Raw genomic sequence first — 22,506 nt, 5'->3', positions numbered from 1 at the left:
GGACTGAAGACTTTGAAAATGTGCTGAGCCTGGTGGAAAGCAGAGCGTCTCCTGTTTCTGTGGGATTCCAGACGCAACTTTAATCCACCCTCATGTCTTCAAGTTCCTCACTCCAAAGTTTGATCCTTTATGTAGAGGAGATTATGAGGCTGTTGTTGTTTAATTCTAGGATAGTAAACCTCTTTTATACTGTTTGGGGTATTTTTTGTATGGATGCCATGATTCATGCTCAAATGTAAATTCCAGTACATCGCTATATTTAGAACCAATTCTAAAACGATCAGGGCAAATCATCCACATATTATAAAGAAATCTTGGGTTTGTATTTCAAGATTTTGTTAATAAAATTCAATAATCCACAACAACAAAAAAAAAAAGAATATATATTAGGCCCACTTTCTTTTTAAGGTCATGTCCATATGGACTGTTGTTCTCCCTGGAGGATGATTTCATGTTTCACGTCAAGAAAGGTCAAGGTCACTCGACATGCGTACCTCATGATGCTCTTACTTAGAAGCTGAACACTTTCCTAGCTTTCTATTTACACATAAGGAAGTAAACAAGTCTATATTTGGCTACTGTGACTCAGGAGGCAGTGTGGGTTACCGACTCACTAGGGCGGTGGTTTGTAGTTTGTGACTTGTATTGTAATGTGCTTTGAGTGGTTGAATTCCTCATCAGCTATGTCTCATGTGTAGCTGGTCTTACCACACAGGTGTGTGTGGTAAGACCAGCTACACTTGTTTGTCTGAGTTTATTTCTTCTTAAAAACATGCTCAGAATGAATATTGTACCAGCTCTGTATTAAAGTGCCTCACCTGAGAATCCTCTTCTTTCGTGTCTGAATTGAACCTTCATCACTGAGAAGAAACTTCTCCAACATTTCCTTAAAGAATTCTGACCATCAACATCTTAAAATATTACTTAGGTTAGGAAATCTCAATACAAACCATAGACTGTACATAGAGATTGACGAAATGACATCAAAACATGTTGATTGCCCCCTGGTGGCTGGTTGCAGTATAAGTCACAAACCTGCCTAGATAGGATGGGACATTGGCCAATTCAAAAAGTCCCAATGTAAATTTTTCTGGTAAGTTTGGTTTGAATTACTTATTTTATTGCTATTAAAAACAGGGTCATAAATCACGATCGACGGCTGCACCTGACCCTCATCATTATGTCATCAGTCCAAGATGGCAGCACCCGTACCCAAGATATCTTGGCAACATGTTTGTACATTGGGAGGAAGTAGGGACACATCATCCATTTTTACACTGAAAAAAAAAGAATTGGTTATTACCTTTAAAGAATCACTCAATTGGCCAACTTAAGTTAAGTTTTGTTTTTTAAATTTAAGTGGTACAAACTTTATTAATCTATGTGTTACCAAGTGAAGTAATTTTTAAGTTGGTCCAACAATTTCGGATTTCAGTGTATATACAGTCTATGTTCCAGACTTTGTGATTATGGTTGGATCAGATTTGATTGACAAGAGTTTGGCAACAGAAGTTGTTTACCCACCAACTGCAACCAGATTCTGAGTGAAATAAAGTTAAATCCTAATTGGTCCATGGGTATATGTAACAAGGTAACAAAGGTATATTGACTGTATTTATATAGCACTTTTCTGATCTTATCAATCAATCACACACATTCATACAGCACTACTTCCTGCGCTTTTCCTTTTTATTCCATTCATACACTGTCAGCAGAGACGTCAGGGGAAATTTTGACGTTTGGTATCTTGTCCAATCACACTTCGGCATGCGGACAGGAGGAGCCGGGTATCAAACCCCCGACCTTCTGGAAATGTTACTGAAATCTTCAGATAAGATCAATCAAAACTATAAACTCAGGCAGAAAACTCAAAATAAGAATCTGATAGAGGTTTTTCAGGCATTTAGGATTCCAAAATTTGGGAACAGCAAAGTATTCTGGGCCTTTTTGGGACTTTTACTGCAGCTCTAGTTGCTGTAGCTTTTAAAAATGACTTCGCCGTCGGGCACATGATGTTCCTTTGAAAGTTTTAATAAACCATGAAATGTGTCTGAAATAACAGCTTCATTAAAGCTGCGACCACAGAAAGTTGGTCAAATGAAAAAAAAAGAAGAAATCACACAACGGCTCTAGTAGACTGTGAACTTTGGAGCAGTCGTAAAGTGCTGCCTATGTGAGGAAGGTTTATATTTGAGGATTATTTCTATGACTTACAGGAGGTGCTGTGTGCAAAGCGTCACGTTGAACACTGGACAAGGTGGCACATAAGACTCACCCCCTCATAAAGTACACATTACTATATGAATGTCCTTGTTGTCATCAGAATAACTGGGATTTGATAGAGGCCTCGGGACAGTGGAAATGTAGTGTCTCTCTGTGATGAGCATCAAAAGGACGATTCTCAGCCAGTGTTGTCTGCTGGTCAGCTAAAAAGGGAGATACAGTATAGACTTGTCTCATGGGTGTGAATGCCCTCATACACATTTCATAATGACTACATTCAAAAAGAGAATAAGGGAGTTTTACGTCTTCACTTTAACAATTGAAAATAACACATTTTACGACCTCTGCAGCAGCCATGATCTATGTGTAGTTTCAGGGGGATTTAAGAGCAAGAATAGACAAGGATAAAGAGGTCAGGAGACCTTTCCTCTTTTCAGATAATAGAGCTCCTCACGATTTGGTTCTCTTCTTCCTTACTGATAGGATCTGGACACAAAACCACATTTCTATGTCTTTTACGCAATATTTCAATGTGTCCTTTTGTGCAATAAACCAGAACTTCACAGCCTATATTATATTTTGTGTATTTATTTGATATTTTTATATATTTTTTGTCTTAGTTTGACTGATATTTTCTTTAAGGATTTTGTGTTTTTATTAATAATTTTGTGCTTCTCTTTCAATTTACCTGTCTGTTTTAAATTTTTTTCTATAAAAGCTGAGTCAAGAATTCCAATGTAGCTGCAATGTCTTGTACCTGTGCAAATGGCAATAAACAACTATCTATCTTGAAGCTGAATTCCACAGAAGCATTAACTGGTCACATATTGTTACAGAACACTGAGAAACTTCCACGACAGGCAGGGTTCAGAGAACAGATTTTATTTGTCACAGCTCACAAGTTACGACCTGTTAAGAGTTTGACCTTTGGATCTGTATTACCATTTTAAAGTTAACCATAAAGTTCATATAAAACCCGAAAACAAAAGAATGCACATATTCTGATTGCAACAGATTAAATGTATTTCTGGAAGATGCATATTTAACAAATTGGTTATTTTCATGCTATTTTTCAAATACTGAGTTATGAGGAAGTTCCCTTTAAAGTTCAAGTATATATTTATGTTATGCTATACAGTATTCTTAACTACCTACTCTTTGTATAAGATTTCAAAATAAATCAACAATGTAATCGTGTAAAATATGCAAAGGGTCAGTGATTTCCACTGCATCTGAAAAGCAGAATGGAAAATTACCCTCTGCTGTGATGAGCTATTGAAAAGATCTGTCAACTATATATACATATACATAGCATATACCAAACACATACACATATAAACTTTGCAACTAATATGAGAGAAATCCAAAATGTTATATTTGGTTTGATTTTATCCTTAAGAAATTCTCTAATCTCTTCCTTATATAAGTAACCCGGAATCCTAATTTTTCACTCCAGGTGACCTGCAGGATTTTTTAGCCTGCGTGGGCGTATGTTTGAACATTATTTATTTGGAGAGTCCGAGTTATGTAAGTAGTAGTCCTGAAACCAGCGAGCGCGCCGGCCTCCCTCTTTCACACTGCACTACTTCCTCCAAAGTTTGTGTTCCAGATGTTGAGTGTACTTGTGAAGAGATTACAGCGAGGCAGTGTTCAGGACTGGTTGGCAAATACACTCAGAACCTACAGAAACCAAATCATTTAATGTCAATATTACAGTGTCTTACATGGCAATAAATGATGAAGAAAATTCTCTTCTTGATTTGATTTATTTTAATTCCACCATATGAATCTCAGGGGTGCGCTATGTTTCCTCGACTGGCTTTCAAGACGAACATCTTGATCTTGAATACCTGCAGCATAAAACTATTTTCAAAGTGCCCAAGGCCTTAAAGCGGTGACTTACACCCGGTGTACACAAATAAATCATTCCCATCTCTTTTAGTGCATCGACAACATTTCCATCCTGGGACAGAGCGATGCCAGCTCCTTGTCAACAAAGGAAAAGGGGGAACCAGATGGAGAGTAGTTTCTGTGGCCTGTGAAATGGCTGAGCAACAGCCCAGGATGTGGAAATGTGTGACAGGGCCCAAGGTCCTCTCTGACACCCAATTGTTTCCTGAGTTTTCTGTGTCCGGCCTTCCGAAGCGGAAACTGTTGGGCAACCCCCGAAGGTGAGTTTGTATTTGTGTGTTTACATTTGCACACACAGTACAGTAAGTGTGTGTAAGTGTGTGGGAGCGAGGTGGGATTGTTAGTGAAGACGCAGGAAGTACACTTGCAGAATGCCTGTTGCTTTTTAAAGAGCGTGTAGAAAAGGATGGGGAAAAGACACTGAGCTGTGTGGAACAATGCAGCACACAGCTACTCGTGTTGACCTCAGTCATTTGAGTTTGTTCACAGAGGAAAGAAAGTAGTTACCCTGACCTTTGACCTCACCAGACTCCGCCCAATACAATACTTTCTGAGGGGTCAAGAGAGTCACATGATGCTTTTAAAGAATGGTAGTTTGTGCTCTGGGAACATTTTCACTTAACTTTTTTATCTCAGGACAGTAATAAATCGCCTGCTGTATCCAGGGCAACAAGACCATATTAAATAGTCTATGGCCTTTTCAAAGTAGCCAGGTAGCCAGTCAGTTGTACCAAATCATTTAAAGGACAAATTTTAACTTAAACGTGCTCTGTTGCTGAGGGCATAGTTAGTTTTTGCCAATCATGACTTAACATAGTGTTGCATTCAGATTCTCTTGGTACATAAAGATCATAATTATCATAGATTGGTATTAATCCCTCTAGAAAACAAAAGACCAAAATGAAAAGCAATCACAAGACTCAAAACAGACTAAGGCCAAATACCACACAGAGAAATACAGTAAATAATAAAACTTCCCCTGAAGAAGTTATGTGGGGTCATTATGTAATACTTTTTACAAGTCTATGTGTGAGATGTCATGACCTAGATAACATATTTGTGTTATGTGCTCATGAAATCAATCAGTGCTATAATCTATGTTACAATATTGCATTCATGCAGTGTATCCTTGAAACCATATGCAGTAAGACAACAATAAAAATGTATGTAATTGATTAGAAAACAAGGTCAAATCATATTTGTTTTCCAAATCTTCATCTAGCAACAACCAAAATAGTTCTATGAATGCAATTTGAATGAATGAGTTTGGATTTTGGATTGGGATTACAGATAATACTTCAGTGAGCTTAAAGTGCAATGACAAACAGCATAATGTTCTTGTGTTGGAACCATAGGTCGGAACAGAACACTGAAGATGAGGAGTGGTGACACATGTGACATCTGGGAGGAAGAGGAGGCCTTCCACTTGAAAAATGTTTCTCTACCGCCATCTAGCGAAAGAAACTATACCAATACACTTTTTCAAATGACTACTTTTTTAATTCACACTTGTATTTTATATATTGACGATATTAAAATTATTAATATTATCATTGTACTTATTTATATTATATTAATAAAAATGTATGTTATTGTTGCGGTTATTATTTTAATAAAAAAGTAATAATAATCATCATCATCATCATCATCATCATCATCATCATCATCATCATCATCATCATCATCATCAAATTACAGCATTTTTTGTTCTCATTTGTTGACAAATCTAAACCCAGTCGCTATTATTTTGAAAAGTTCCGCTCACCCTCAACCCGGAAGCAAACGAGTGTTGTGATGCTAACGAGGTGTCATCGGAGCTCGGGTGGAAACTGCGCATAACAGGAGAAAGAAGAGCACCAGACTCGTACTGTTACTTCTGCGGGGGGCAGATAGAGACACGTCAGTGTGACTGCCCTTGTGAATTAGCTGTCACCGAGTTAACTCGTGCTAACGGACTCCGGGCTGCGAAGCTGCGTTGGTCGCTCCACCACTGGACTGTTAGCCAGCTGTGCTAACTGGCTGCCTCCCTGTGAGCGGACGGTCCTGACGGGACGAGCAGGGAGACATGTCCTGCAGCTTGTTGGAGTTCTGTCGGCTCCAGGAGCTCAGAACGGTCCGAGACTTTTTGTTCCACAACCAGAGAGACGAGCCGGTGGAGGAGAAGAATGAAGCAGGTACCAGTGCTTCAGATATCATGTGTTATCTCTCTGTTAGTGTCCATGTAAAGTCACTGCAACACAGCTAGCTCCCTCTGGAACCACTTTACCACAGAACCAATGTAAACAGAGCACCCGCTAACTACACATCTAGCTAAATAATGTTTCAGACTATTGTCAATGTGGCTGAATGTGGCAGGAATCAGTGGTTGTGACTGGATGGTGGATTTGAGTTATTTTTCTGGTTACAGGTTGCAGTTGGTGAAACCTTCCTCTTATTTCATTTCAGCTTCTGTAAATAGGATTCAAAGTAAAGTCTTTCGTGTCTGACATATACCTCAAATGCATCTTATGTGATGTTATAATATACAAGATACTGTACAATGTGATATTAGTGGCTTGTGGGGACTTGACTGATTAACATTAACATATTCAATAGTAAGATCCTGCAAGGTGGGAAAGAGCCGAGGGAAACATCTGCCTTTAATAACAATAATGTCTTTATGTATATAGCAAGTCTTGCAACAAAGTTACAAAGTACTTCACAAATAAAAACACACACAAGTAAAACACAAAACACAAAACAAATAACACATCACTGCAGAACAGGCATGCACACAAAGACACCTGAATTCATCCCCTGGTTTTCAAGTGTTGAGCAAAGAGAGATCACTTAAAAACCACAGCACAAGCTCCAGCAGCATGACCTCACAAACTAAACACATTTTTAATTGGATTTCCCTTTTTGTTCCCTTTTTCCTCAACAGATAATCAGATGTCTTGGGAAACGTCTGACTGGGAGTCGTCATGGGACAATGGTGACAACCAAGAGGAGGAACCACCTCCACCACAAAGGTCTGCCTTTAGCTGTATTTCATTCTAAATTCTTATTTTACCTCTTAAGAATATTCAGCTGCAGGGGTCGTTTGGTTTTTGAGAGTTGTAGTTGTCACATACTTACTGTGTATTTTGTAAGCGCATTTTCTGGTTAACTTAATTTGTTAGAACCACTACAACTAATGGATTGATACTGTTCCATGGGGGGGTTGTAGTTAACATTGTTTGCAGAGTTTAAGGAAAAAACACTTTCCACTGACTCTCTTCTTTGCTCCGCAGGTGGAGGAGGAGACCAAGGGGCAGACTGCACCCTGGCTGCAGGACTGTGTAGTCGCCCTGTCGCCCTGCTCTGATCTGCTAGTGGTCGCCCGTGAACACAAGGCAGTCTTTCTCTCAGGTCAGATATTCTAACATGCAAACACACACACCTTTATATCTAAAAACCCTTTTTCCACTGGTAAAAATACCCACTAACATATGGCTTTTGTCTGCAATGGGAATGGATACAGTCAGCATTCACACCCGGGTCAAATGGACTCCACAGTAGACACAGGTTTTACTAGCTCCGGCCTCCAATCGGCAGTGATGGAAACATGACACCCAGGTGAACATACTCATTTCTGTGTCTTGAGAACAACGTGCAAAAACTACTCAGTTTCCGGCTCATTCATGAAGTCAAACTTGACTGACCAGGGGGGAAAAAGCAGGAAGGAAAACCGCTCTATTGGCAATGGGAGAAGGTCAATGAGCTTTTTTCAACGGGTTTACCCACATTTCAAAAACCTGCATATATATACTGCTATTGTCAGTGTAAAAGAGGTGTAAGTGCACTGTGGATTTATACATTGCTGTTAATGCTTATTGGTTTCTTGCAGCAAAGTGGCGCACAGATGACAGTGGCAGAGAGGAGATGACTCTGGGTGTTTCCTGGAGTGGGACCCTCAGTACTGAAGATGGGTGAGACTAAACTCTGTTAATACGAGATGGGATAAGAATGCTGAAAAGAGCATATCTAAGGACGAGTTAAATCGGTAGATGGCTCTACATGGGAAGAGAAAACTAAATAATCTTTACAGCGAGGAAAGAAATACATTTTAGGAGGACATGAGAAAACGGTCCAGATTGAATTGCATTGAATAAGTGTTATGACCATGTGGAAACAAATGATACATGAGAATGTGTGCACCATCTTTCAAGAGATAGAGAAATGAGTGCTCATTCATGTAGATATAACACTTTACTTTGTGTGTCCTCTTTCTCCAGAGAGTGTGTGAGCAGCTGCATCTGTATCCCCCCTGGCAAGTCAGAAGAGGTAAAACATACTTATGTTAGTGGTAGAGAAGATTTCTGTGGAAGTGCAAATGCTTACATGCACATATACTTGTGATTACAATTCATTTTAACAGTGAATGTTTGTTTATGCTTTTCTAGGAGCTCCACAGGGCGGCCTGACTGGACATGTGTGTTCGTGGGTTTCACCTCTGGCCAAGTCCGCTTCTACACAGAGGTACCTCAACAATCAAAAGTACATTCTCAGCAGTGAAATAAGTGTCTTATGGAACGGTTCAGTGCAGTAAACTGATTGTGTCTCATCAGAACGGGGTTCTGCTCCTGGCCCAGCTTCCTGCACGAGGACCCCGTCCTGAGACTCAAGTGTCGCACATATGAGATCCCTCGTCATCCTGGAGTAACTGAGCAGGTAATAATGTACACACTGGACACTGCTTTCAGAACTGTGTAAAAGGTTATGTTTAAATTTAGGGGGGTTATTCGCTGTTTTAGGGAGAGTTGGATGACACGCTCAATTCTCAAACCTGCACAGCAAAGTTACTGCCATCTGCCAGTTAGCTTAGCTTAGATAGTGTGCCTGTAGATTGTGTTGTTGCGACACTTCTACACTTTTTTTTATACATGGCTCGAATTACAGGGGAACTAAGGAGAGAAAACGACATGAGACTGAATGACTACTTGTGGGAGCTCTGAAACATTGTCTACTTTTGTAACGAGTTACAGACTGGGATTTTCTGTACAAGGAGATTCCTGAAATATATAATAATCATAAACAAATATGTCAATGTGTCTTTTTCAGTCATTAAAATACCAGTATCGATCATGTGCCTTAACTAATTAACACTTGGCTTTATCTATTACTGCTGTGGCACTGCACTTAATTCACATGCTTTAAAGTTTCAACACCTCTTGAACTGTTGAAGTTGCCACGGCTGCAGTATTGTGCGTTTGTGTGTATGTCACGCAGACAAACGGGGCAGGACAGATGCCCATTTGCTTTTTGTGGTTAGACAGAAGGGAAAGTGACGTGAACACAACAGCAAATAAACATAAAAATCATAAAAACTATTCTCCTGTGTGATTATTGATTATGGAGATTCCTTCTTCAATTATGTGTGATAAACAATTCTACATTTTGATTTTATTTACTGGATATTTCAGGAGCTATCACTTACATCCCACCATATTCTTAAGCCAATGTGTGTTTATTGATTTTTATCCCACCACAGCATGAGGAGTTGAGCATCCTCTACCCCGTCGCTCTGGTCACCATCGATGGCTTCAGCCTCTTTCAGTCTCTGCGTGCCTGCAGGAACCAGGTGGCGAGAGGTAATGTGTGTGTGTGGGTTCATGGAACTGGGTTTTTATGTTTCCACTATGGGATCAGAGTTACAGTTATCCACTTTCAAATGTTACAATATTGTTGCATTGTGTTCACATTAAATGTGTTTTCACTTGCTGGCGGGTGGATAGTGTTTGCCACAAGGCATTCAGGTACTAAGGAGAGTACCTTCACTTCTAACACCATCACACACACGTGTACACCTTTAGTCAGCTTCTAGAGGCTTTTTATCCAAGCTGTCTTACAATTCTATGACACTAGTGCTGCAGTTTTATATTGAGCTAAACGCAACTCATGCCTGCTAGCTCCAAGAAACTAGTCTGTAATGAATACGGAAAAAAACATGTCAATTCTCTTTTATTTTGAAGTTGTTGCTTTGTGGGTCATCACCTGCTCCTTGTTCCTCCAGCTGCTGCAGCAGGTAGTGATGTCATCCAGCCTCCTCCCCTGGCCTATAAGAAGTGGGGTCTGAAGGACATGGACACCATTGTGGACCACAGTAGTGTGGGTAAGAGATTTGTGAAATGCTAACTGATTTTTGTTCACAATATTGGTTGATTGCCGTATGAGAGAAAGACTGGTGGTCATGGCTTATTCCCTCACAGAGTTTCAGTGATGTGAGGGGATTCTGAGTGGTATTGCAGCATTTTTTCACTGTTGATATTAACTTTTCACAGTATTTTCACAATGAAATCTTGCTGGAGAAGAAGCAAACAAAGATTTTTCATGTATAAGCATTATGATGAAGTAAATAGTAAAATTCACTGTATAGTTGTCATATGCTGGGAAGATTCTGATACTTGAAATAATCGAGTGTATTGTTTTGTTTGTATTGTACCATTTTCCCACTGCTCTGTTCAACCTGTCTCTGTCTGTCTCTTCTTCCTTCTCTTAGGCATCATGCCGCTGTGTGTGTTTGACCAGATGAAGAATGCATCTATCCTGGGGGGATTTACTGCTTCAGTCAAGGGCAACCCACCTGCCATGAGCCAGTATGTCACTGTGGGAGGAGGACCATACACAGGCTTTTATTATTCTGTCGAGGTGTGTATGTGCCACACTCGCGCTGTAATAACATTACATACAAACACCCTTACTTTTAATAAATTTGGCTTTTATCTGTTTCACAGGGAAGCTCCCAGCCTCTTCTCTCTCATGTGGCCATGGCTGTGGCCAGTAAACTCACCTCAGCCCTTTTCAGTGCTGCCAGGTACGTCTATATCTGTCTTTATAAGCGCCCTAACACTTTTCTTCTTTCGTCCTCAAGTCATTTAGACGTATAAAATAATAAAGCCATTTTCAAAAACAATTTCAGGAAAATGTCTGGACTTTGCTGCTTGTCTAAAATAAGCTTAAAAGTCAAAGAAACAAAGCTAAGTGAGTGATTAATGATGCCAGTGGAGCGAGACAACAATTGTACAACCTTCGTCTCCTGTGTGCACTTGATTCCTGTCTGACACACTTAGGGACAGAATCCTGGAATGTGGAGTTTTCAATGGCTCTAACAGCAAAAAGAAGCCCAATAGATATTCTTAATCAAAGCTTATTCTCCTCAGTGTCAGTGTAGCCCATAAAAGGAGGATGTTTGATTTCATCCTCCCTTAAATCTCCTTTCACCTGCTTTCCAATATATCTTTTCCCTCTCCCACCTCTCACATTTACTACTTCTCCCTTAATCTTTATTTTTTATTTTTTACTTGTACTCATCATCTTACTTGTCTCCTCTTCCTCTCTCTATCATCCTCCCTGTCTTCCTCTCAGTGGGTGGCTGGGCTGGAAAAAGAACAAGAATGAAGACGATGCTCCTCAGAAACAGAAGCCCAAGGTGGAGCCAGCAACGCCTTTAACAATCAGGTACCAATCATGTTACATGTATTACACAAATGCCGCGATCATCTATTGTGTCCTATTGATGCTGGTAATACAAAGCTTGCTGATTTAATTCCCTTGACCTGCCCTCTCTCTCTTCCAGATTTGGTCTCCCAGACTCTCGTCGCCACGGAGAGTCTATCTGTCTGTCCCCATGCAACACGCTGGCTGGGGTGACGGACGACTTTGGTCGAGTCTCACTGCTGGACCTGGCCAGGGGCATCGCCATCCGCATGTGGAAAGGTGATGCGAAACAATCAAAGACTAAGATATAATATTAATAATTAATAATATTAAGGTTTTGAAAAGGCATTTTTGTAAAGAGCTGATTAGGTTAAGAAATTTGAGCTTTTCTAGTGAACATATTCTGCCCATGAACATGTCATTAGCCTTAAATGCTTTCTATCAAACATTCATAGCATCTGTTCCTTCTTTAAAATATTCCACTCCATGCATTTATCTGAATCATAGTTTAACGTGTCCCTTTCATGGAAAGATAACCATTCATTAATTCAACTTAACTGCAGGTTACCGAGACGCCCAGCTGGGATGGCTGCAGGTTCCAGAGGAGCGCAGTGATCGGGAGTTCTCCCCCCCTACCTCCCTTCCAAGACGGCATGCTATGTTCCTCGTGATCTACGCCCCCCGCAGGGGAATCCTGGAGGTGTGGGGGATGCAGCAGGGCCTCGGGTTGGAGCGTTTACTGTGGGTAAACACTGCAGGTATGAACAATGCACTTTCCAAAACAGATCTGTTAACTTTTTCCTTCATCTATTTCTTAGTGTCAGAGGTATCACACACATATAATATAATGTAAAATACATTGTGTCTGTGTGTACATGTACCTTCAGGCTGCTGTATGCTGGCTACCGTCTGATGGGTGTGAACAGTGTGACCAGTCAGGGCTGGCAGCTCCACACACAGCAGGTCTGTCTGCTGGATCCCGTCACAGGAGCTCTGAGGACTGTGAACATCCCCTTTCACCTGGCACTTAGGTTTGTACACAGACTGACAAACAAACACATACTGTACATTAATATTACAGACGTTGTTAGATCAACAGTTTTTTTAAAGGAATAGTGCCAACAATCCACTTACACCCCATCTTTCTGTGTCCATTTCAGTGACAAGAAGATGTGAACGAGCCAAAGATATGCACCTGCTTAAGAGACTGACGGCCTTTACTAAAGAGCAGACATGTGGACCCTGGTAAGAGATATGAGAGTGAGAGCTGAATGGGGATAAAGGACACCGTAACTAAAGAAAATGTTTGTCTGTGTGTTTACTCACCTTTTCTTTATAGATGTTTTGGAGAGCGAAGGCAAAAGTGTGCTGCTGGATATTAAACATCCTGCGATTAAAAGCAGGTACGACTAAAGATCAGTACATATGCATTCACACACTAATGACTGTGCTTAGTGTTCAGCAAGTGAAATTTGAACTCCATCCTTTGTGTTTCCTTTCAGGCTCTAGAGTCTCTGCTGTCAAATAAGAATGCTCCTGTCTCCTGTCTCACAATATCACAAGCACCTTATACGACACTCTGAAGAAACAAGGTAAGAGTCATTTCATTATGTTTGAGATTTATTCTATATAGATATATAGAGATTTAATATATAGAACTATAACTGTCGTAAACTGGTTGACAAATGATTTGCTCAGGTAAATGCTTGAAATGTTAGTTGAATTCAAATGTTCTCTGGTTTTAGATGAAGTTATTACGTCATAACAAACTCTTTATTCTGGTGATTTATTTCTGTATCACAGACACTGAGGACGTGGATCCACAGTTACTCCAGCTCTGCTCTTCACAGTTGAAACTGCTGCAGTCTTTACAGTGACATCCAGCAGCTGCACTCTTCTGCAGACACAGAAACCCTGCTCTGACAACGTACACACACACACACACACACAACACACACCACACACACACACACACACACACCACACACACACACACACACAACACACACACACACACACACACACACACACACACTTGGTCAATGGTATTCACACAAATTGTATTAGGGCTGATGATTGACAAGTTTGTTGACAGACTGGCCGCCAGGAGTGCTGGAGAGGTGCCACGCCACAACATGAGGATAGCCATAGTATCACAAGCAGCCAAACTTTGAAGAGACATTGCTTAATAAGGCGTATTAAATATTGAGGTTAATACATTTTTTTATCTGTCGGACTGTGTCCTGTTGAGCCACAAATTACTGCAGATGTAACCAGTGTTATCCTTGGATCTCAAGACTTTATCTTATGCAGTAGCGCACAATCAAAAATAAAATACCGTCCCATACCAACAGCCTACATTGCGTTCTAGTTCCTTATAAATTTGTGACTTAAATCTTTCATAATTTCGTAATTTTGTTCTTGTGGATTTATAACTTTATAATCTCAAAAATATATTCATGTTAATTTCTCATAAATTTGCGACTAATGTTTGCAATTCATAGTTTTTCTTCAGAATATTAACCCACTACCTGGAGTAGCTAGGCTTTTTTTCTTTAGCCACAATGTAATATACTAAATTATAGTAATACAACTAATACAATGTAAATTATGTCAGTATTTTTATTGGTGGTCACCTCATTCTATTTCCTCCCAATTCTTTTATTATCACATATATTTTTGTGATCCCACAGGATTCCCTAGAAGGCATGAATGAGGAACTGTCCCGTATTGGTCCCACTCTGCAACGCTACGCCCAGTTCACCTCTAGACCCAGTGTGAGTTTTGCCCAGGACTCCCCTGACTCACCCCTCACTGCCCAAGCCTTTCTCTCCCAGATGGAGTGCAGCGAGGACGGGCAGTTGAAGGTGAACCGCGGGGCTGAAGCTGAATGGAATCAGTTAGGTATGACAACATAAGTATCCACATTCTACGCCTTGACTCTTACCCAGTTATCCTGATAGAAATACACACCAAGTAGCAGAAGAGAAACTGATCGAAATAATCTTTACTCTTCAGAAAAATCTGACTTTAGGGAAGGAGTGAGGACACCACATGAATTCAACCTGAGATCTTTGCTCTTTGCTCTTTGTCTTTGCAGGAAACTTTCTGTTCTGGGGTTGTCTGTCTGGAAAAAGTCCAATACACAAAGTCTGTGGCACACTGCAGCAGGCTGGCATCAGTCCACAGCAGCTACTGGTAAGATGCAGGAAAAGACTGACTGATAGAAAAATGTTTTATAATTGAATGAAATCATTTTAGAACATTGGAAGTTGGTGAATATACTTTGCACGTTTGAAGGTCTTCTGAAATATCCAATTCCAATCTGCCATAAAAAAAGATGTTGGTAATTTATGGTGATAATCTGTAGATTCAGTTCATTAGGCTCATCTCCCTCATCAATCAAATGTTATTATACACAATATTATAATAATCACATTAATAAAAAGGTTTAAAATGTAAATATACACTGGTGATATGTATCATTTCTTAAATTTGTATTGGATTGTGCATCTTCACATTGCCTTCTATTTGTCAGGTTGTGCACGTTGTGAATAGTTGAAGGTATCACCATGAATAAAACAATATAACAATGTGAACAGCTCCAATCCAGAACATGCATCATCATTTTTTTCATTCTAAATTAATGTATTTTTCATGTGTTTTTTTCTTTATTTCATTTTTACCTATCCTGTTTCTCTTCCTGTCAGGCTTTGCTGCTGAGTGTGTGGTTGCTGAGGGAGAAGGAGGTGCTACAGAAAACAGAGGAAACAGTTAGAAACCTTCACACACTACTCATCGCCCTCAGCAACATAAAAGGTTGGGACTGTTTTCTTATCCTGTGTGCGGGACACTCTAAGTCTCAGCTTGGTTTAGGTTACAATTCATTACAACCAATGAAAGTCAATAAAAAGGGATAAGGAGAGAGTTTCTAATTGTTCTTCTTTTCCTTAGGTGCAGTTGAGGAGTCGTGGGACCCCCAGTCCGTCTCCCCCTGGTGGCAGCAAGTCCGCACCACGTGTATCCAGTCCCACAATGCTGCCGCTGCACTGCTGGCTGCCTTCGTTGCTCACCGCGCTGCCAAGGCTAGCATCACCAACCACGCTGACACCAAGGTACAACACACACACACAGAGCTCCCTCTGCAGGCAAAAATAGGAAAACTCCCCCTTTAAAATGATCCTGCACTACAACAACCAGTCAAACATTTTCAACCATTAACACCATTGTGTATGTGCGTGTCAGTTGCATTCAGAGTGGGAGGCGGTGTCCCTGGAGCTGGAGCAGTGGGTGGTGTGTGTTCGGCAGCTGGAGGACGTGCTCGTGCTGCAGACGCTGCTGTTGGTGCCCCCTCCTCAGGGAGCGGCGGCGGGTGCTGCATCACAGTGTTCCATCAAAACGCTGTTGGAGGGAGGCACTGGTAGGATGTAAACAAGAAATATTTCATGTTGTCGCCAAGAAGCATTAAGCTACCATGCCTGCCCACGGTGCATCGCTGGCCCCTCCACCCACTTTATGGACCTGATGCAATCTGGCAAAATTAGTGAATATAAAGAAAACCTCACACAAAAAACACAGCAACCTCTCACAAAAATGAATTGTAAACCCTAACCCCCTAACCCTAACCCTAACATTCTTTTAATGAAATGGAAATATCACTATTTCAAATATTGCTCATTGTTATGTTTTTTTAAGATCAGAGGTCAAATGTGTCTGCCCAACAATAATTTCCTGGATGTGGGGCTGGCTCTTTTTTTTTTTTTTTCTTTCCTGCCCTCTTTATAATCTCATTATTTCTTTCTAAATTAGCTGAAATTCCTAAATTTCCCTTTTGTTCCTTCACTATTTTGTCTTTTTTCCGTTTACTATTCATATTCCAGTTGTGGCTACAAGACAGATTCTCATATATTTCCTTTTTTTTTTTTCAATGCAAAGGTGGCATAGCCGACAGTGTCTCCAAGTGGGTGTTCAGGCAAAACTTGGCTCCTCAGCGGCTGAAGGAAATTCTCCAGAAGAGAGTAGACAAAGACGCGGATGACCAACTGGAGCAGAAGGAAAGAGAAGAAGGAAACGAGAAGAAGGAGCAGAGCCAAGAGGACACAGACAGGACAGCAGGTCAGGAATAGGAAACATCTGGCAGCTGCAATGAAGTCTTTACAATAACTGGTCAAAGTGTCTCCCCCTGACATATAGAAATTTAGATATTAATGACACATTTGCTCTCACGTTAACCAGCATTAACTGTGCTTTAACTGTTACTTATTTATATCCTGAAGTTAAATCCAAGTCTAACACTGTCCACTCTTTTTTTTTCCAGAGCTGTTGGTGGCGGTGTGGGAGCGGTTCCCACACTCGCTCTCCCCTGACCTGCTCTTCGCCCACTGCTGCTGGGAATATGTCGTTCAGTGGAACAAAGACCCAGAGGTACACAAACAAACAAACAGATATGTACAGTATATAATCAGACATAATTTGGTCGCGTCTCAATTTTCAAAGGCAATTTTCCGTTAGTCTAAAAACCTTTGCACATCCACAGCGATGTGATTAAATCGCACGAAAGAGTGAATAATTCAGAGGCAAATTTTGATGCACATCACTATTCACATGAAGTGTGACGTGATTAAGCAAATGAATTATAAGGATCGAAAAAATGGGAAAAGAAATATGGAAACAACATCAGGTGATGATGATCTTGTGCTCCTTTTGGCAAAAAGAAGAAATACCTACCCACATACCGAGTATTGATAAAGAGAAAAACTTGATGAGTTTAACTACTTGGTCTGTCGCACAGTGTGCAAAGGCCTTTAGGAACAAGGATGACAAAGAACCTCTCACAACTGCTTCTCTTCCTAGGAGGGTCAATGCTTGTGCTCGGCTGTGGAACATTTGAAGTTGATCTCCAGTCCACACATCCAACTAGGTCAGCAGTTCAATGGCTTTTTGTTACCTGTTTGTCAATGCTGCTATTCAAGGTTATAATCAGTGTTTGAGTTTTTTATCTATAACTGTGAAGGAATTGGTGACATTTTCTTCAGGTTTGCCTCTATAAGCTCTATATTACAAGTATTCTTGCTGATGCTCTTAAAGTGATAGGTTGCCATTGGACTTACCTGTATCATTCCCACAGGTATTTCTACAATGATGTGGAGTACCTTCATTGTCAAACGATTCTCGGCAGCGGCCTACCTCATGGAGAAGGTAAATCATGCATGTACAGTACTGCAGTGAGCCTGTTTATCTGTGGGGGGATGTCATTGAGTCTGTGAGGTACAATATAAAATGTTTGTACTTGTTTTTTTTCAGGTGGGGAAAGCACCCAAAGATCGTTTATGTCGAAGGGTAAGTTTGTGTTTCAGTACGGATTCTGAAATATGATTCTAGATAAAAATATACGACGCCAGTTTGATAAGTGACAGATTTACGTATTCGTTGATGAGGTAATTTCAGATTATGATTCATGAATGACGCGTGTGTCTCTGTGCAGGATGTGGGGATGGGAGACAAAGCCGTGACGTCTTTCCTGGGCTGCTGTGTCCAGCTGCTGCAGATCCTCATGGAGGTGACTGGAGAATTGGTTAAATATCACTCCCCTTTGACTTTTATAAATTACTATGTAAGTAAAAAGAAATCCGAGAAAAGCATGAAGAATGAGCAGCGCCTCGCATAAGCCAGCTCAAAGCATGGTCAGTGAAACGTGGTCAAAACCAACTATCTTTTTTGTGCTTCATTTTAAAAAAGATCAGAGGCGTTTTTGAGAATGCATTATGAAGTGTGTTGGCTTTATTGACTTGTGGTGAAAGAAAGTGAGATTTATACATTTTAAATAAATCAGTTTTTAATGTAAAGCATATACATGGTACATATTGCCTGGGCCAGCCTGGGAGTGTGTGCAGCGTGTGACGGCTGCGTCGCTGATCTGCTGCGTCTCGCATGCGTCTGTTGTTCACACAGGAAGTGTTGTATTTGTGACATATTCGACAGACATAGACATTGTGGTAAAAGGTCATTATTTTTGCCGTGATCCGCACGTGGAGGAAAGAAGTGAGATCAATGTCATCAATGTCATTGCTACTGTCGCTACTAACTTACACTGCTGCTAATTAAAACAACACTGTTACTGCTACTTCTTAAGATATTAGTACTATCATTACCACTAATAAACTATTCCTATACTTAGCATGTTTTTAATTTGTTTGGCAGCTAGCCTTCTTAAAGATCCCCTCCAGGCATCTTTTTTATCTCCTTCTCCCTCAGTGAAAATAATCCAGAATCTCTAGATAATAGACAAGATGTGTCAGGGTTGACTGGAAAGTCCAGTCATTCATTCTCGGTTAATGCAACCCGGAGGTTTTCTCATCCTTTCTGGATACTGAACTCTGATTGGCTTCCAAACTAGTTGTGATGTCACAAACTTTTCTCATGTGTGAGCATGTTAAACTGAGATTTACGTTGAGCACAGAGAAACCAGATGAATATGAAAACTGCCTTATAGTTTCAAACTGCACATATCTCACTGCTCTGCACAACCAGTGGCGAAAAGCAAAACCCATTTTTGACTGGAGGAGAATTATTTAAATTTGTGCATCTGCTCTATCAAGTATCTTAACTAAAAGCTGAACTGACAAAGCTTGCAACCACCTGTGATCTTCAAGTCTACTTATCTATCTACTCACTTTGTCATTCATGCAGGCGGACTCAGCGGTGGAGGAGGAGTCCGTTCCCGAGCTGTCGGTGGAGGAGTCGTGGTGCGGAGCGGAGGGCCCCGCCTCCATAGCCGAGCTGGCCCTGGAGCAGAAAGGTGTCCACTACCCCCTGGTCCAACACCACTGCCTGTTAGCCTCCCTGCTTCACGCTGCCCTGACCTTCAATCTGAAAGTCAAACCACTCAATCTGTTTGACAGCAAGGTGAGGAGACAGCACCAGCACACACACAACTGACCTGTTCTCTGTGACCTCAGTCAAAAACTGCCTGAGCCTGAAGGGTGAATTATATTATACTTTTTTTCTTCTTTGTCTTTCTGTCTAGATATTGTTGATTTTGTCTACACTTTGAATTATTACTGAAACTAGAATGGCATTCAGTGATGCGTATACCTCCACCAACATCCCACTGTCAAGCAGCACCTGTTTCACACACTCATCGGTATCAGTCCCCTAAATACGCACAATTTTTTTCATCCCGACCCATGAATTATTGATATTAATAAATAATTCCCTGGTGAAATTCCAGGCTCAGCCCCAAACTTTAGTGGGTTCTTTCTTGGCTCATGTCCCATCGTTCAACCAAGTTTCATTACAAAAATCTGTGACCTCCTCTGCAGATGTAATTAACGTGTCACTCATGACCTCATTATTGCTATTAGTGTAGCTGTAATGTAATTTATGTGGAAATGCATTTTAAAAACTACCCACAGAAGACCTGCTTCATTTGTGCACCTATGTATTTATGTGTTCAAGGGTAAGAATGCCTTCTTCAGAGATCTGACGACAATCCAGCTGATGCCCAGTGGAGACATGGACCCAGGCCTGGTGTCACTACGACAGGAGGTGCGAGCGAAACCTAAACACATCACACGTCAGTTGCAAAGTTGATCCCTCCTCCCAAAGATGTGATTCTGAGAAATATAATGTTCACCCTGAATAAATAATCATGCTCAAACTCACACAGTTCTGCAGGAGTGTGTGTGTTCCTGTACTTGCAGTATATCTTAGTGAGAACCATTTTAAGCAGAGACCCTACAGTGTGAGGACATTTTTGAAATATGAGGGCATTGTGGCTGGTCCTCACTTCTTCAAAGGACTGTTTGAGGGTTAAGACTTGTTTTTAGGGTTAGGTTAGAATTAGGTTTACGTTATGAGCTTTTACCCATGGAGTGAGGATATTTTAGTTGGTCCTCACTTTGTGACACACATTCAAACAGCTGTTAGAGGGTTTCGATTTGGTTTCAGGGTGAAGATTAGATTCAGGTAACGGGGGAAGAGGCTGGGGGAGGCTTTATGTTAAGTGATGATTGTCTTTACATTGATTTTTTGGGGGACCATCCTGCATAATATACATTTAAGTGCAAAGGGTGAGAGGAAAACTACAAAATACATCTCATCCGTTTCCCTCTTTTTGTCTCAGTTCCTCCTGCGGGTGCTCACTGGCTGGGTGCAGGCAATAGATGATACTTCCAGCTCTGCCTCTGGCACTGGGTGCCCCCCTCTACCATCCAGTGGCCCTAAAGCTGACTGGTGGCCCTCGCTGTGTCTGGAGCTGGGCTCCCTGCTGCAGGTCAACCCCGACATCCTGCGGCGGCACCTCGTCTGTGAGCTCTATAACCAGGGTCTGGACCTCCGGGCAGAGGAGGTAAAATACAAATGTTCTGTATTTGCTGCAGACAGAAGCTACGATTAGACTGATAACTCCTGTTTGTTCGTCCAGGTGATGTTAGAAGTGGAGGATAAAGACGTGCTGGGCTCTCAGCTGTTGGTGCTGACTGGACAGAGACTGAGCTTCATGCTGCTGCACAGCCAGAGTCAGACGCAGGCTGCTATGGAGCTTCTGGCCCGCCTTCCCCCCACCCTCTGCACATGGCTCAAGGCTATGGTGAGACACCCAGCTCCATGACCTCTGATGTTTCATCCTGTTACTGTATCCACAGACCCAGCATTTGTCATTATGTTGACCCTTGTCTGAACTAGGATTACCTTGGTAGTCTGCGTTACAGGTGTTACATTGTGTACACGGTTAATAATCAGTTACTAGTTATCAATGCTCAATCTGACACTGCAGTTATAAAGTGAAAGTGTCAGCAACAGTCACATTTACGAGTATAAATGATGAGACCATTCTTTGGCACCAAATCCTTATCGGTCAACTCTCCTCTCGTCATGTGTTAGGACTACAGTACATTACTCTGTGATGTGGCTCTGCTCCAGCACGGAGCAGATAATTTAAAACCAAAACATCAGCCTAAGTTTTGATAACTATTACTTTAAATTTTTTAACTAATGAACATGAGCACTATCACGATACACAAAAATGCACCAAATGCTCTGTAAAAATAGAACCAGACGAGTGGGCGATGTTGTGTAATTGGTATGTGTCTAAACACTGTACTGTCGACTACAGCAACCCTAGATATCAATTCAAAGCAGTTTTGCACTAATAGCTCTAACTGCCTGTTTAACTATGTATGAGTTATCATTCTTTATTTTGTTTGTACTGCAGGACCCCAGTGAGCTGCGCTGCCCCCTGGTCCCTTTGTCCCAGAGCAGTCGGCTGGTCGGTCGTCTCATTGAAATCCTGCCCGAGAACCACGCCCAGTACAGCCTGGCCCTGCACCTTCTGGAGGCCGTAGAGGCTCTGACCACTGAGGACTGACCCTATGGGGGAGGAAGGGGGGAGACCGACTCCACCACCACAAATTTACAGATTGTGGTGAAGCTTACTCACGTGCAGTATTTAAGAGACTGTCGACACAGGGAAAGAAGAAATGCGTCCTCATGTTCTTTGGTCATTGTCACAGAGGTTTTGTCATGCAGCTCATGTTAATGTGCTTTTAAGTTTTTTAACCCAGAATTTTTGGGCATTTAACATAAATTAAATTGAGAACTTGTGTAATTGAAGTGTTATTAAGAATGTCTACATGTTTGTCACTTTTGCTTCATTTCACAACAATGCGACTTAAAAATCTGTCCTTTGGGTCATATCAGAGTTCTGTGTGACATTTCTCCTTCCTTCTTCCCTCTCACAGACAAGAGATGTATCATAAAGAAATATGGACCTTTATTTTTTATTTATAATATAGAGACAGTACTGTACTAGCTGTGCCTGTACACCGCCTTTTCTGTAGTCCTTACGTCCAGCTGCTCCCACTGGGCTAATCCAACGCAGAATAAAGAGGTTTCTAAAACTGCAGATGTTCGTTC

The 22,506-nt window shown here is 41.1% G+C and overlaps 1 protein-coding gene across 1 annotated transcript; it reads left to right on the top strand.

Annotated features, from left to right (window-relative positions):
- The first annotated feature begins 5,901 nt into the window (after window positions 1-5,901).
- On the top strand, window positions 5,902-22,495 carry rab3gap2 (RAB3 GTPase activating protein subunit 2 (non-catalytic)). The gene is given in 42 exon segments (XM_034575614.1): window positions 5,902-6,308; window positions 7,058-7,126; window positions 7,129-7,145; window positions 7,407-7,524; window positions 8,003-8,084; window positions 8,391-8,418; window positions 8,420-8,439; window positions 8,559-8,634; window positions 8,724-8,750; window positions 8,752-8,826; window positions 9,647-9,746; window positions 10,169-10,267; window positions 10,655-10,803; window positions 10,890-10,969; window positions 11,521-11,613; window positions 11,732-11,871; window positions 12,156-12,305; window positions 12,308-12,350; window positions 12,480-12,623; window positions 12,760-12,808; window positions 12,810-12,837; window positions 12,932-13,011; window positions 13,095-13,143; window positions 13,146-13,184; window positions 13,396-13,457; window positions 13,459-13,513; window positions 14,281-14,496; window positions 14,693-14,790; window positions 15,303-15,411; window positions 15,547-15,707; window positions 15,838-16,012; window positions 16,528-16,707; window positions 16,910-17,016; window positions 17,446-17,512; window positions 17,720-17,790; window positions 17,896-17,931; window positions 18,077-18,205; window positions 19,282-19,497; window positions 20,050-20,139; window positions 20,717-20,941; window positions 21,017-21,181; window positions 21,806-22,495. Coding segments are annotated over 42 exon segments (4,179 nt in total). The 5' UTR covers window positions 5,902-6,199; the 3' UTR covers window positions 21,959-22,495.
- Window positions 22,496-22,506: the final 11 nt, after the last annotated feature.

The sequence above is a fragment of the Hippoglossus hippoglossus genome, chromosome 22 (genome assembly GCF_009819705.1).
Source record: "Hippoglossus hippoglossus isolate fHipHip1 chromosome 22, fHipHip1.pri, whole genome shotgun sequence".
Lineage (NCBI taxonomy): Eukaryota > Metazoa > Chordata > Actinopteri > Pleuronectiformes > Pleuronectidae > Hippoglossus > Hippoglossus hippoglossus.
Note: the sequence above shows the minus strand (reverse complement) of the source record. Positions and strands in the feature narration are given on the sequence as shown.